Genomic DNA, 14,172 nt, shown 5'->3' with positions numbered 1-14,172 from the left:
TTGTGCTGCCTTATCCTCAGCGCTGTAAATGAGACTGACGGACGACAGGACGCAGACACTCGAGTACAGATGAAGTTTTTTTTTAGGTTTAATTGGTTTGTAGTTCTTTAAAAACATTTCTTCTTCACACAGATTTTTCCAGACTGAGACTACAGCAGACGGCACATAAATACAGTAAAATAATGAAGACATTCTCAGGAGTTGTCAGTAAAATCAAAGTAAAGCTCAAACATGTCGGCCTCCACCCCTCCTAACACGAGAGCCTGTTAACCAATGAAGAAAAGAACATGTAATGATTAAAATGATAAAAAAAAAAAGAATTAAAACATTAAAGATGCGTTCTGACTGAGGAGAGGCGCATGGAGAGAAACTGAGCTGTCACCGAGCTGCCGACACCAAAAGATTTTAATTTAGTGTTCCCCACCTTCATGATTCTCAGAAATACACTGTGTGCAGGACGGATGCATCTAATTATGGCTGGTTTTATTTGTTGTGGTCTGCAGAAAGCTGCAGGACCCCTGAGTGGGAATGGTTGTTTGTGGCTGCAGTAATTCAGTCCTGCCTGGTGTGACTGCAGCGACTGCATTTGCACAACTACAAAGTAAAGCTTGACTTCCTGTTTGGTCAGAAGGGGGCGGGCTTCTTGCAGAGAACAGCTCAGATTTACCTGGTTTCCAGGTGGCTAATGGCCACAGTGGAAATCAGTTTTAAACATGCAGTTTTAAGTCTCAGACGGACTCAGCTGAGCTTTCAGGAAGTGAGGGGGGAAGGTGTTTCAGGTGTCCACACAGAGCCGCTCTTCATCTCAGTTTCTTTTCTCAGTCGTTCAGCTCTTTAAATAAAAATCACTGCGACACGAAGGTGGAGGAGGGCGCACGCTCGCCGCGGTCAGAGGTTGTTCACTAGTCCCATCTGAAAGGAACAAGATGACGTGAGCCGACCGACAGACGAGAACCTGAAGATGGACGAGTCGCTTCAACTTACAGATTGGTTCACGTAGTTGTCCTCATACTCCTCGTCGCTGCTTTGAGTGGATCCTTTGAAGAAACGAGAAACTTCAGTCAAAAGAATATAAACAGCTTGTAAATGAGTCACTCTGAGACCACGAAGGAGCATCAGGGGCGACTTTACTTTGAAAGGAAGGCACAGGATGGGTGAAGCTACCAGAACGATGGTGCGGCTGCACGTTCTCATAGTTCGATGATTCTTCTTCTTCATCGTCGTCGTCGTCGTCTTCATCTGCTGAAGAGAACAGAAGCGGTTGTTCAGCGTGCTAAAAACGATCAGAAAGATTATTACCGGTATTATTACAGCGGCCTATTTTGGTGCAGCTGTAATAATTCATGCAAAGACATTTTTAATCTTACGTTGAGACTTGAAAACAAGTGAAAAGTGTTTTTCCATCAATTTGTGACAAAAAAGCTTTTAGTTCAGTTTAAACTTGGGCTTCACATTTTCATCACCTGGAAATTACAGGAAAACCATTCAGTGGATTTTTCTCAGATTTGGCAGAAACATTCATGGGGGGTCAAAGAGGAGATGTTAAGCTCAGTGTCCTGACTGAATATTTGGGGGCCCCACACGGCCCCACCAAAAAGGTTAAAAATGGTAAATTTTCACACATTTTGCTTAATTGCAGAAAAACAGTAACGATCAATAATGAAGTTTCTGTGATTATTGGTAATAATAAAAACTTAAATATGAATGTAGTTTGATTCAACTTGAATCACTCTGAGGGTCCTCTGCCCCCCCCCCAGATGTGCCAAAAATAACCCTTTGCATATTTTGCAGTTTATTTTCTTGAAAAAGCCACCGTAAATTTCTCTGGTGGTGATCGTGGAACGTCGTGTGGTTCAGTATCGACCCTCAGAGAAACTTTTGTCTCCACTGATACAAGTTTTGTACATTAATGCTCCCAATGTTTGATTCTCTATAGTGCCCCCATAATTTTCTCATAAATTATCGACATTCAAAGGATCCAAATTATGAGCAGCTGCAGTTTTTAATGAAGCCACAGACTGCAGGAAACTTAAAGTCAGGAAACTCTCGAGCACGCTGTGAATTATTGTATTTTTTAGGTTAGTTTAAAAAGAATTTCAGTCAATTTAAAAAAATTAGGCTGAATTATTTTTCAAATGTGTCGGAAAAATAAAACTTAGGAAGAGCCCAGTTCTTTCCTCACAGGTTTGCCTCTCAGTGCTTCTGTTTTCAGCGAGTTTGAACACAGAAATGAGACGACGTGAGAACAGCTTACCGTTGGATTTCTTTGCTTCAACATTCTCATAATTGTGATCTGTGAATGAACACAAACAGCTGATGAGTTCAAGCCTTGAAGGACATGTCCTGTGATGGTGCGTGACGAGCAGTAAAGGTAAAAATGTGACCCGCTCCACCTTCAGTGGCTCACATTCATGAACTGAAAGACGAAACCTTAAAGATCCAAACTGTACCTGAACTGGGTGTCGAGGCTCGGCTCTGAATCTCCGCAGGAATTCCTTTGGGCTCCTTCGGACTTTCGTCGTCAGGTAAGACTTCTCTGCAGAAACCAGAGAAGAAGAAGACGGGCTCGGGTCTGAGCATCACTGACTGCGGCACCAAAACCTGACAAACCTACACGAGCACACTTACATGTAACCTGGATCGTCACGTTCATCATCAACTTCAATGTCAGGCGCTGCGGAAAAAGAAAAGTCAGCCACATTCACACACAGTGACATCACAGGGTCAAAAGTCAGAGTCCGCTGATGCGAGAACTGAGATTTCTTCCAAGTTCCCTAAATAACAAATCAGACATCAGGTCTAAAAAAACCTCCGACCATCCCGACCGGTCCCAGAGTTAAAGCTGAGTCCCTGTCAGTCCAAAACAAACACAACCAAACTCAATTGAAACAGGTCCCAAAGTTCACTCTGAGTTAAATCTGTCCAAGCTCAGGCTTCATGAGTCCAGTCCAACCCTTTCCCAAAGTCTCGGTTTCCAGCTGACACGTCTGTTTTGGAGGCTGAGAAGATTCATGTCCTGAAGTCAAGACCAACAAGTCAAAGTCCTAAAGAACACCATTCAGAGCAATTCAGGTAAAAAAAACAACCAGAACAATCTCTTTTTTTTAATCCTCATCTTCTTCCAGCTGCTTCCTGTAGGGGGCGCCACAGCAGATCATCGGCCTCCATCTCCCCCCATCCCTGCATCCTCCTCTGTCAGTCCAACCCTCTGCATGTTCTCCTTTACTGCATCCATGAACCATCTGCATCCATCTGAGGTCTTCCTCTCCTCCCCCTCCAGTATCTCCACCCTCCCTTCTCTGCATTTGTCCAAACCATCTTAGCCTGAGCTGTCATGTGACTAATCTGTCATGACTAAACTAATAACGTGACTGAGAGAGCGAGGTCATCTTCTCTCCCTCTGATGGACTCTCAGCCATGTTTGGCACAAGCCAGTTTATCCCAGTCTGGATAAACGTGGAGGGCAGGAAGGGCATCCAGCGTGAAATCTCATAAATAAATACATAAAAGATGCAGATCATCAAGAATGAGGTTTAATTGTTTCTGTCCATGTCTTTGAAATGGAAACAGTTCAGATGAGGCTGTTTGGATTCCTGCAGCTTTACTGTTTGAGTTCTCAGCCTCAGCTCGGACTCTGATTCTGATAATCTGAGCTTTACCTGCTCTGCTGGACTGACTGTGCAAATGTAAGAGGAGATCTCAAAGAGAAGTGTCTACAGTACCTGGATTCTCATAACTCGGATTGCTCTCTGCAGGATAGAAACGGAGAAATAAGTTTGGGTCAGATGGATAAAATGGAGAAATCTAGATTCAATCATGAATTAATATTAAAGTCAAAAACGAGTGAGCGCCTGCAAAGGTCAAAGCAGAGTCTCACCTGTTTCTGTTGGGGTGTACGGTCTGTGCTGAGGTTTGGTTGAATTTGATCTGTGAAACAAAAACAATCAACATTAAAGAAAAAAGTGCACGTGAGTCTCGATGAAGATCCGTGCACAGCATGCAGCCCTCCCCCTGGAGGCGGGACGGCCGCTGTGCTACACCTGCAGCTCCTCAGGGTCTGCACGTCTTCAGGAACACCAACCGCAGGTGTTCATGAGTGATGAGCGAAGAACCAGGTGTGTTTAACAAATATAAAATAGAGAGACTTACAGGGGAGAGCGCAGGTGGGGATCGGGAGAGAGCGTGACGATGACGGGGTTCGGGGGTAGGGTCGGCTGGGCTGTAACAGAGAAGGTGAGCGTTATCTTCATCATCCTCAGCAGAGCAGAAATAAAGCACTCATATCTGCTGCGTCCTCAGAGCAGTCCTCCTTCCTCTGGGGGGCGCTAAGTCTTTGAAAATTTTTAAACTTAGTGACTGTTTTTCTAAAAGCTGAAAGTTTAATTTGTTCACAAAGTTTGTTGAGTGTTCGGATCCTTCCTGTTCACGTAGATCAGACGTGGAATCGTCAGGGTGGGAAATATCGGCTACTTTGTTTCGTGCTTGCTACAATGTTTCCATTTAGTTATTTAACTGACATTAATTTCTGCTCTGATCACTGCTGAGGCGGAGCCTAAACACTGGATCAGTAAAGCTCACCAGCACTGATGCTGACACTCGGTAGGCCTCTGGAAGCCGGCCAATCAGAAGACAGGGAGTGAGAGGCTTAAAGAGACAGGAGCAACAGTGGTTTGTTTGAGACGGGATGAACTGGGGGGGGGGGGGGGACTTCATCAATCATAAGAAAACACCTCAGACTTACATGGATGGATGACTCTGAATCCTGGTTGCCTGATTTAAAAGCAAAAACATGTTAAACAAACTTGTGAAGCTTTAAGGATGAAGTGCAGACGTGTCTGTGACGCAGAGGCAAACACTCACATGTACTCCTCTGAGTCTGTTTGTTGGATGGAACCTGACGGGGAACAAAGCAGAGAGAGAAGATCAAACCAGAAATCTCAGAAGACGATCTGGACATGATGAGTGTGAACGTGTGGTCTGAGTCAGAGATTAAAGGCCATGCTGAAACCGCGGGCTGGTTCACGCTCGGGTCGGGTCAGCCTGCGGTTAACGGTGGTTAACCGCAGGCTGACACAGTATGAAGTGCAGCTTTCACCCACGCAGTGGACCTTTGTTCCTGCAGTCCAAACAGATGACGACCAGGAGGACGATGGAGATGAAGATGGCAGCCGACACGAGGAGGAGGAACCAGGAGACGTCCATAGTTTATCTGTGGAGGACAGAAGATGATCAGAGGTCAGGACTTTCACTCCATCTGTCTGTGAAGTCGTGTAACTTCAGCTGTTCTCAGGTCAGGTTAAAGCTGTGTGGGAGTTTGCAAAAAGGTGCTGAAGGCCTTTAAAACCACAAGAAACAAACGCTGAGTTAATTCGCAGCAGCACGAGCCGATGCTGCAGCTCACTGATGGCAAACACCCCGACGACAGACTAAATCACCCCGGGCCAAACACCTTTCCCAGAGCTGAAGTTCAGGATGCCGTCAGATTAAAAACTTTCAGGCCGAATCTGATGGAGCTCCGTGAAGAGGAGCCGGAGCAGGGACAGCTGAGGAAGCACCGAGGGCTGAATATCAGCGAAGCTGCTGGAGGATAAACCTGAACCAGGTTTGGACTTTGAAACACACACCCACACACACACACACACACACACATACACACACAGTTCGGTGTTTTTCATTCTGTGGTTTTTGCAGATTTTGAAAACAACATCTGGAAACTTCCACCAATGAAGCCAAACAAACAAGTCAAATTTCCACTGTCTTCAAACACAAAACAAAAGCTTCACTTTAATTCAGATTTTAAAGCCAAACATTCAGAACTCACCTGATCAAAGTGTTCTGAGCTGAGCTGGATGAGACATAAAAACCAAAAACCTTTGTGGTCTGGGTGACAAACGGCTTCGTGCTACGTTTCTGCCTCACAGGAGGTGCATGTGTGCAGAGCTGAGGGCTGCTGCACTCAGTAACCTCACTATTACAGTGATAATGCAAGAAGAAAGAAAGGAAACCCTGCATGAAGCCAGCTCACAGACACACACGGTTTATGATCAGCTGTTTTCTGGAGAGATTCATGCTGGTTATGTAGGAAGAAGTCCACTGTTCCCATCACAGGTGGAAAGGTTCGAAGCTCTTTAGCTTCCGCTCCATCACAAACACCATCCTTTCCTGCCTCAGCAGCACAATGAACCCAAACATCCGGCCACAGACACAAACTGTCTTCACCCACTAAAGTCCAGACGGTCCTTCAGGGAGGGCTCTGTGGGGTCAGGCCACCTCTGACACATTTTTCATTCAGCTGCTTGTTGCTGAGTTTGTTGGTGATGCTCCAATACTGCAGACATATTCAGGGCTGTGATTGGACAACGAGGTGCAGATCAAGAACCTGCACAATTAGCAGTGACAGGATCTTCATTTACATGACCCACAGGAGGTGACCGACCTTTATTTGAATCCAGCTAACAACAGAGGCAGGCCTCCATTTCCTCTGGTTTTATAGAGCTTCGTTCCTTTCCACATCCATTCACGCTCAACATCACTGAACATGTGGACATGTGCAGAGGAGGGAGGGTGGAGATGCAGGCTGGAGGAGAGGAGGAAGACCTCAGAGGAGGTTCATGGATGTAGTGAAGGAAGACATGCAGAGGGTTGGAGTGACAGAGGAGGATGCTGGGACAGGGGAAGACAATGGACATCAGAGGGGCTTGGGTCATGAGGGACCTTCTTTTGGATTTGTGGATTAAATCCAATCTTTCCTCTGACTAATGTCAGCTGATGATAGGATGCCCACATCTGTAACACACTAGGAGCAAAACTGTGCACTCTAACGGAGCAGCAGGATGCTGCAGAGCGCTCTGATTTGGTGCAAACAGCCTGGAAAGCTCATCATTAGATTTTTTTTACCATTTTGTCACAACAAGCAATAATAATGTTTAATCTGTTCTGTATGATCTGTGCTCGTCTTCCTCACAGGAGGAAGATGAAACCGGCTGCCCTATTTTCTTAAATAACTGGTGGTTTCCACCTTCCTGAGTTATTACAAAGAAGAACGTGATGCTAATCTGCGTCCTGCTCTCAGGGGTGCGTCACACAGGAAGGAAACCCATCAACACGTGGTGCGCTGGTACTGCTCGCTCTCTTTCCTCTGCAAACCCAAAGTCTCCACTGAGCAGCGGCCGGCTGACTCCAAACACTGGAAACAGCATCAGAGAAAACACGGGCACCCCCCCCCCCGCCACCTTCCCCCGGCCCAGGTCATGGAAACCCGCCACAGACAAACAGTTCCCGTCTCAGCCTCTCAGCTTTTACTGTTTTTCACATCAGCTCCACGCTGCAGCCAGAAAGGCCGCCATCTTGTAAATTTTGAACTGCCACAAAAACCCCTGAAAGGTTTCATTAAACTCTGTCAGCAAATAGAAACGCGTCTAATAAGGTCACAGCTGTGCAAGGGAAACGAACAGGCTGATAGTGGAGTTTAATCTGAGCTGAGCTGCACGGTCACACGCGCACAGCGAGATGATGACGAGGATAAAACTAACTTATCATCAGCCAAAAGCACTCAGAACAGGAATATTGTTGTTAATCAGTTATTACATGATTACTAATGATGCTTTAATATCACTTCTTCTTCATCTGCTGACATCACATTTATAAAACATTTGGGACTGAAAATCTTCAAAACCAGTTTAGAAATCTGTCCTAAACTGGATCTGAGCCCTGAAACACGTCTAAAACCAAGACCTGTCTGAAATGGGCCTAAAGTTGGTCTCAGATCAGGTCCAAACCCAGAGCCACGATCCCAGCATCAGGGAGCGAATCTGAGCCAAACTCTGAGACAAAAGATCTGCTACGTCTTTCAAGATTCTCCAAAAATCCCTGAAACTAATTTCAATCCAAGAACAGATTTAAAATCAGTCTGAAGCCAGGTCCAAAACCCAGTCAGTATAAAACAGTCTAAAACCTCCAAGTTCAAACCCAGATGACACTGAGACGGCCTGAAGACACGAAATTCTCAAATCAATCTCAAACTGAGTCCAAACATGCCTCTAAACCAGCCCAAGACCAAGTCAAAGCCCAGATCTCTGATCCCCACATAACGCAGTTAATTTGAAATTAAATGAAGAGACTGAAGGTACGAATATGGACCGGATCCCCAGAAGAAACGAGACAACCCCTCCAAGATGCTCCAAAACCAAATCAGTTAAAGACCAAGCTGGAACCTAAATCAATGGAAATCAATGAAAAAGTGGTTGAAAACCAGTTTAAAACCAGTTAGTCTGAGATGAGATCTAAAACCAGAACAGGACCGAGTCCAACCCCGCGTCACTGCATCGTGGACTTATTTGTGTTAAAATGCTGAGACCAACTGAACGTCATGAGAATCCAGAGTTTAAAATAGAAACACAGTAAAGTAAAAGCTCTTCTGCTGGTGGCTTTGAGCACCTCTGTTTGCAAACTCTCGCTGACTTCCTGGAAGTTCTGCTGCAGGTTTTCCGGCATCATCACGATGAGAACGAAACTTCAGGAAGTCCTGATAATCAGCTCCATCAATACGTTAATCTGCAGCTTCAACAGGACGCAGAGGAGGCTGCCACACACAGTCATGCTAACACTTTCCCTTTGCTTCCAGTCTTTGTGCTAAGCTAGGCTAATGTGCTGCTGGTTGAAGCTTTATAATAAAAAAGAGGAGAGACACGAGGTGGAAGCCTAAAGTTACCAATACACTTCTAAAAATATGATTTTTAATAAATCTGCAAGTGTAAACAAGAACAGATCTATAAACAATCATTTTATTCAATTATTCTTATGTCTGCTTTTTTATTGTTTCCTGTGTGTGAAGTCCAACCACACACACAATGTGCATGAAAACCTCCTCTGCGTGCACACAGCCACAGCGGGACTATTTTTGTGCTCCAGATTGTGTGACAACTGAAAATGAGGTAGGAGGTGTTTCGAGGTTTCACCATGTAAAGACTGAAGCTGCAGATCTGCTTCCAGGACAGGAGGCCTGATCTGGGCCACGTTGAGCACTTTGGTCTCACTACGCTGCCCGAGCTCACCTGACAGGTGGTCCATATTAATCAGACATCAGGCTGAACGGAGACAGCCAAACGCCCCCGGCTGCACATGTGGGCCAAACATTCATGGTTACCAAGAGCATCTCACTAAAGTCCCATTTCTCAGACTGTGCCCAGCTGTGTCGCTGTGCCTGCCTCGTGTCGGGTGAATGGGGAGCAGGGCTGTTAAATTTGGTGTCGCGGGTACGATTCTCTCACATTGCCCACTGGATATTCAGCCCCTCATGACAAAGAACTCTCTGAGGAACCGTCGACCACATCATCATATTCAGAGGCTGGCTTTAAAAAAGGGAGGCTGCCAGCATCGTTGCAGAGGGTGAAGGTGTGGGAGGTCAGCATGTTATTAATCTCTGGCTCTCCCCCCTCACAGCAGATGACTGCCCCTCCCTGAGCCTGGTTCTGCTGGAGGTTTCTTCCTGTTAAACCCAATCAAGCACCTGTGGGGCATCGTTAAACAGAAGGTGGAGGAGCTCAAGTGTCTAACATGATGTCATCATGGAGGAGTAACCTGAGCAGCTCTGGTGCCCATGAAGGTGAATGCAGAGCTGGATGATAATGGTGCTCACATAAAATAGGTATAATTCGGACGTGTTCACCTGTGTTGCCTGCTGTTTGGACATTAATGGCTGACACTGACTACTCTGAGTTATTCCCAGGTTTCATTTCTGTTGGCCCATTAAATTATTTGCAGAAATGTGAGGGCTGTACTCACTTTAGTGAGATATTGTAGATCTGGGTGCACAAATGCCCCCAAATCCTTCCTTCTGATTCAATTGTTTCACATTTAGGAAATCCTGGAATCTGATACCATAATATTATTTTCCTCTCTGTGCAGGTAGCAGGTTATTAAACAGCTGCATGAGACCCAGAAACTAAACTGAGCTGGACCTCAGGTTAGGTTGGACGTAGTCTTGTAGTACTCGAGACCCGTCTTGGTCTTGAGACCACCTTTTGATGGTCTCAGTCTTGTCTCGGTCTCAGACATTGGATTTTATTTCAAGACCAGTCCAGACCACAGCTGTGGAAATATCACTGAATATGTTTTTTACGTGTTAAAACTGTCACCATGTCACGACGGCACAGCATAAGCCAATCTGTGAAAAGTCAATCAGAAACAACCAATCAGAGCCAGGAGGAGGGGCTCGGCACCGTCAATCATGCCAGTGTACGTGCTGCTTTCTGCTACCTACAGCTTCTCCCTGACAGTGGAGCCTGTCACCAATGCTCAGGATAGTTAGCATGGCCACTGATGACTGCGGACAAACAGTTTCATCTACGATATATATATATATCGTCTACGATAATATCGTAATTGCTGTGTTAACGATGTGCGAGCTGACGTTACTGAGTATGTTAATGACTGGGGAAAAACCAACAATCAAACCGCCTCAGCTCTGCGTGTTCACCACTTTATGCTTCAGTACAGGCTGCCGCGCGAGCACATTGAATAGAATAGTGTCTTTATTGTCATTATACAGGATGTACAGTGAGATTGGAGCTGAGATTGAGAGTGCACATACACCCAGGACACTCTTAAAAAAGAGATTTTAATCTGTGTTTTTCCTGCTTAAATAAAAGAAAATAAAAATAAAAGTTAACGTGTCAGAAACACTGATTTAAGTTTTTACTAGCTCGCATTTCTTTTACTAACACATTTTTAAATAATGCAAAATATTGGTTATAGTCATTATCACAAAAATTACAGAAAATATCGAGATATTATTTTTTTGCACACCCCTATTCCTGAGTCACTTTGACCTCGGGCCAGTTTTATTTATTCAAGTGTCAGGAACCAAAAATTTCCAATAAACAACCAGCTGCTGGACTGGAGTTTGGATCAGGAAGTGACTCTGGGAATTTCCCAGTGATAAACTCATGATGAAGACCAACTTCCTGTGGAGGTCGGGTATGGAGGTCAGGCATGGTGGCGCCCTGTTGCCTTCAGCCCTCTCACACTTCTGCAGATGGTCATAGCAGCTCAGGGAGGAGGTGGAGGAGCTCAGTTTTTTCACGGATTATCTCTCACACTGTCGTGATATGGTGACAGTTTTAACAAATACGTAATAAACAGATTATTTATAAAGTTACATACTGCAGCTTTAATCTGAATAAGAGAGAAACTTGTGGCTTTAGTTCTTACTGTCGATGACTGTCATTTTTTTTTTCAGTTTTACACATTTAGCTGTGGTTTTGAAATAGCACACATTTTTACAAAGATTGTTGTTGGTTTAAAAACAACACAACTTTATGTATTGTTTCTGAAAGGCAGAGAAAAGTTAAGACTATTGTGATGAACTATGAATAATTGTTTTACATTGTGTGATAAATGATGGCAGTCACCCAGGAGGATGAAATAAAGATGGTTACATTTATTTCAGTGTTTAATATCGAGGTGTTTTTATGGTAATGTTGATCTTTCTGATCAATTTGGGAAGTGGTTTTGATCATGTTTCACATTATATTGCGTCATGTAGCGTGGGGCACTGGTCCTGGTCTCGACTCGGTCTCGGGTTCGGTGGTCTTGTCTACAACACTGGTTGGATGTTAGCCAAATGCTAAACCGTCTCAGAGACTAAATGTTTCCTTAAAATCAACCTTCTTATCTTCAGCTTGCAGTTTTTCAGCTGTAGGATTTCCATTTGGGTAATAAATATGTGAGATTTCATATATATGATATATAGGGGCAGGTGTGAACTTAACCCTGATGATGGAGCACCTTTGACATGAAATCTGGTGTGCTTACTGGAATCAGCCTCATGGAGTCACACACCGAGAGATGCTAGAAATGAACTTTCTGTGCAGTCAAACCTTTATCTCCAGCGAGGTCGCTGGCAAACCATATAAGGCCAAAACTGCCCGCCACCGAGTCCAGGAGGCTCACAGCTTTGCAAGGTGGGGGTCTTCCAGGATTTTGTCCCAGGAAGCTTGATGTTCAGATCGTCAGGAGCCGTCTTTGACTTCCAGCAGCAGAGTTTCTTTGTCACGGACTCGGTATGAAAAACGTGTCATAGTGTTGAAATTGCACAAGTTTCTCTCAGGACATCTTTGCTGTTTTATAAACGAACGGTTCCTGAAATATCTCAAACATAAAATAGTCACATTTAACTGGACTGAAGTTAAACTGGTTTACAGCAGCTTCCTGTCCCGCCTGCCCGGCCTCAGTGTAAGTTTGTTTGGCATCATAACTCGGACGTTTTTATCAAAATTGTATCCGTTTGGAACGCCCAACAGAAAAGACTGCATTCCCCCAAAAAATAGTTTATATGAAAGGTAACGGTGACCCACACCGGTCAGCGCTGACTGCTGGGCTCTGGTTGGGTGTGGTTGCCTTTTAGCTACATGCTAAACTCTCCTAAAATTTCTATTTGTATCATAAACAGGTGAAAACTCAATGTGAGGCATCAGATCTGATCTACAGGTCACCATCTACCTGATGGACCTTCACATCCAACCACAGGGCAGAACCCTGGTGGGGGAAGAACTTTTGGAGTGATTCCTCATTTGGGAGTTAATTTTTCCTGAGTGAGAGAAATTCTGAGCATGTAGCAAACACCCTGAACTGTGCCAAAAAGAGGATTTGTAGAAGTGAAGTGAGGCTCGTCTCCTCCCCTGGGCCTCACTGAGGAACAAAGGGAGGCAAAGGAACCACAAAACGACAGGAAACTCACCTACACCTGATAATAAACGGCGATGGGGGCGACGGTTGGATGGTGGGGAGAGGATCGGAGACGTTTCGGGGCCTGCAGCTGGTCTCTGCTCCTCATGAGGCGACTACTGTAACCAAACATCTGTCATGTCTGAGACCTTCTTTCTCCTTCGCCTTCACCCCCGTCTGTCCTCTCTGATGAGCTGATCCGGTGTCTGAGCGCCTCTGTCACTCCTCCGTCATCGCTGCACCCAATCACCTCCCGAGGACTCTCCGATCTTCAGCTGTCTTCAGACGGACCTTCAGCTCTTTGCCAGGAGAGGCTTCAAAAACCAGGCAGGAAGGAGTTAGGTAAAGCAGCTTAATCAGCCTCCAAACTCTGAGCATGAGATTAGAAAAATGTGAAACCTTGTGCAGAGTTTGGTGAGTCACCGAGCAGAGAAGCTCACACCTCTGCTGCGGTGACAGCTGTGTGGGCTGATCAAACTGCCCTCTCAGCCGCTCCTAACTGCAAACTGCTGGTGGAAAGTGGAAACCGGAGGCCTGCAGCTCAGAGGAGCAGAGATGCCAGAACAAAGTATTTCACACAAACACCTCCAACCAATCAGGAGGTGCAACTGCGACACCTCAGAGCGTCTCCGGGTGTCAAAAAAGCTGCAGCGCTGCGTGAACGCTGCTGCAACCGTCTCAACATCCTCCCACCTACAAACAGGAAACCACAACCTCTCCCCTCCTGTCCTCACTCAGACTCTTTTCTCCTTCTGCTGAACATTCAGAAAGTGGAGGGAGGGGAAAAAGAGGGGGAGCAGCAGAGAAAACCCTGCCATCGGTCAGGGGGGACCCCAGGGGGCACTTTCTTTCCTCTGTGTTGATCCAGTATGTGAGAGTGTGGCTGGTTTTTCCCAGTGAAACCTGGAAGCACCAAATCCAGCTCCTCCAGTCAGGAGCTGCCGCCTGATGACTCGCTAATAATAAATGTGATCTGCTGTCACTCCACCCTGAAAACATTTTGTCCTACTTTAAATTCTTACAGTAAGGCTGCCCCAAGGAACAACACACAAACATATGCACACCCACACACGAAAACCCACTACAAAACCGAAAACACAACAGCATCTCGGAAAGCGAAGCGGCATTTCAGGGAAACCACGACGACAGAGCCAATAAGAATCCGCCTGAGCACGAAAACCACCCGACGACACCGTGAAGAGCCGGACTTCAGCTTCAGGGCTGCTCACATCCAACAAGCTGCTGGAAACCTTCCTCAGAGACTTTGGTCCATGTTGATGTGACAGCATCACAGCTGCATCCATGATGGGAAACTCCGGAGGTCATAAAGGGATGGTCACGGTCAGCAGCAGCACTCCGGGAGGCTGCGGTGTGCAAACGGTGTGAGACAATCTCCCCCTCACCATCACAGCAGGAGCCTGTGATCCCAGGCAGGATGGATCCGCC

General features: G+C 45.7%; 1 protein-coding gene across 5 annotated transcripts; it reads right to left on the bottom strand.

Moving 5' to 3' along the window:
- Positions 1-100: 100 nt before the first annotated feature.
- On the bottom strand, positions 101-13,246 carry lat (linker for activation of T cells). Of its 5 annotated transcripts, XM_030736559.1 has the most exons (15): positions 13,126-13,246; positions 12,740-13,040; positions 5,100-5,209; positions 4,861-4,894; positions 4,742-4,770; positions 4,579-4,644; positions 4,150-4,219; positions 3,878-3,927; positions 3,723-3,749; positions 2,629-2,674; positions 2,451-2,536; positions 2,255-2,293; positions 1,132-1,242; positions 985-1,037; positions 101-912 (listed from the first exon to the last, which is right to left on the bottom strand). In XM_030736559.1, exons 3-15 carry the CDS (start codon positions 5,200-5,202, stop codon positions 889-891), a joined length of 738 nt encoding a protein of 245 aa, XP_030592419.1. In that variant the 5' UTR covers positions 5,203-5,209; positions 12,740-13,040; positions 13,126-13,246; the 3' UTR covers positions 101-888. The 5 variants fall into 5 exon arrangements, with proteins under 5 accessions (XP_030592419.1, XP_030592417.1, XP_030592422.1 ...); XM_030736557.1 differs by having other exon boundaries at positions 12,740-13,227; XM_030736562.1 differs by having other exon boundaries at positions 1,165-1,242; positions 12,740-13,227.
- Positions 13,247-14,172: the final 926 nt, after the last annotated feature.

This window comes from Archocentrus centrarchus, chromosome 8, assembly GCF_007364275.1.
Source record: "Archocentrus centrarchus isolate MPI-CPG fArcCen1 chromosome 8, fArcCen1, whole genome shotgun sequence".
Taxonomy (NCBI): domain Eukaryota; kingdom Metazoa; phylum Chordata; class Actinopteri; order Cichliformes; family Cichlidae; genus Archocentrus; species Archocentrus centrarchus.
The sequence above is the reverse complement of the archived record's forward strand: the minus strand, read 5'-3'. Positions and strand labels throughout refer to the sequence as shown.

Coding starts and splice junctions, on each gene's coding strand:
- lat (XM_030736559.1), bottom strand. CDS start 5,202: ATGGACGTCTCCTGGTTCCTCCTCCTCGTGTCGGCTGCCATCTTCATC. Junction 4,895..5,099: donor CAGGAACAAAGGTCCACTGC/GTGGGTGAAAGC, acceptor GTTCCCCGTCAG/GTTCCATCCAACAAACAGAC. Junction 4,771..4,860: donor ACAGACTCAGAGGAGTACAT/GTGAGTGTTTGC, acceptor CTTTTAAATCAG/GCAACCAGGATTCAGAGTCA.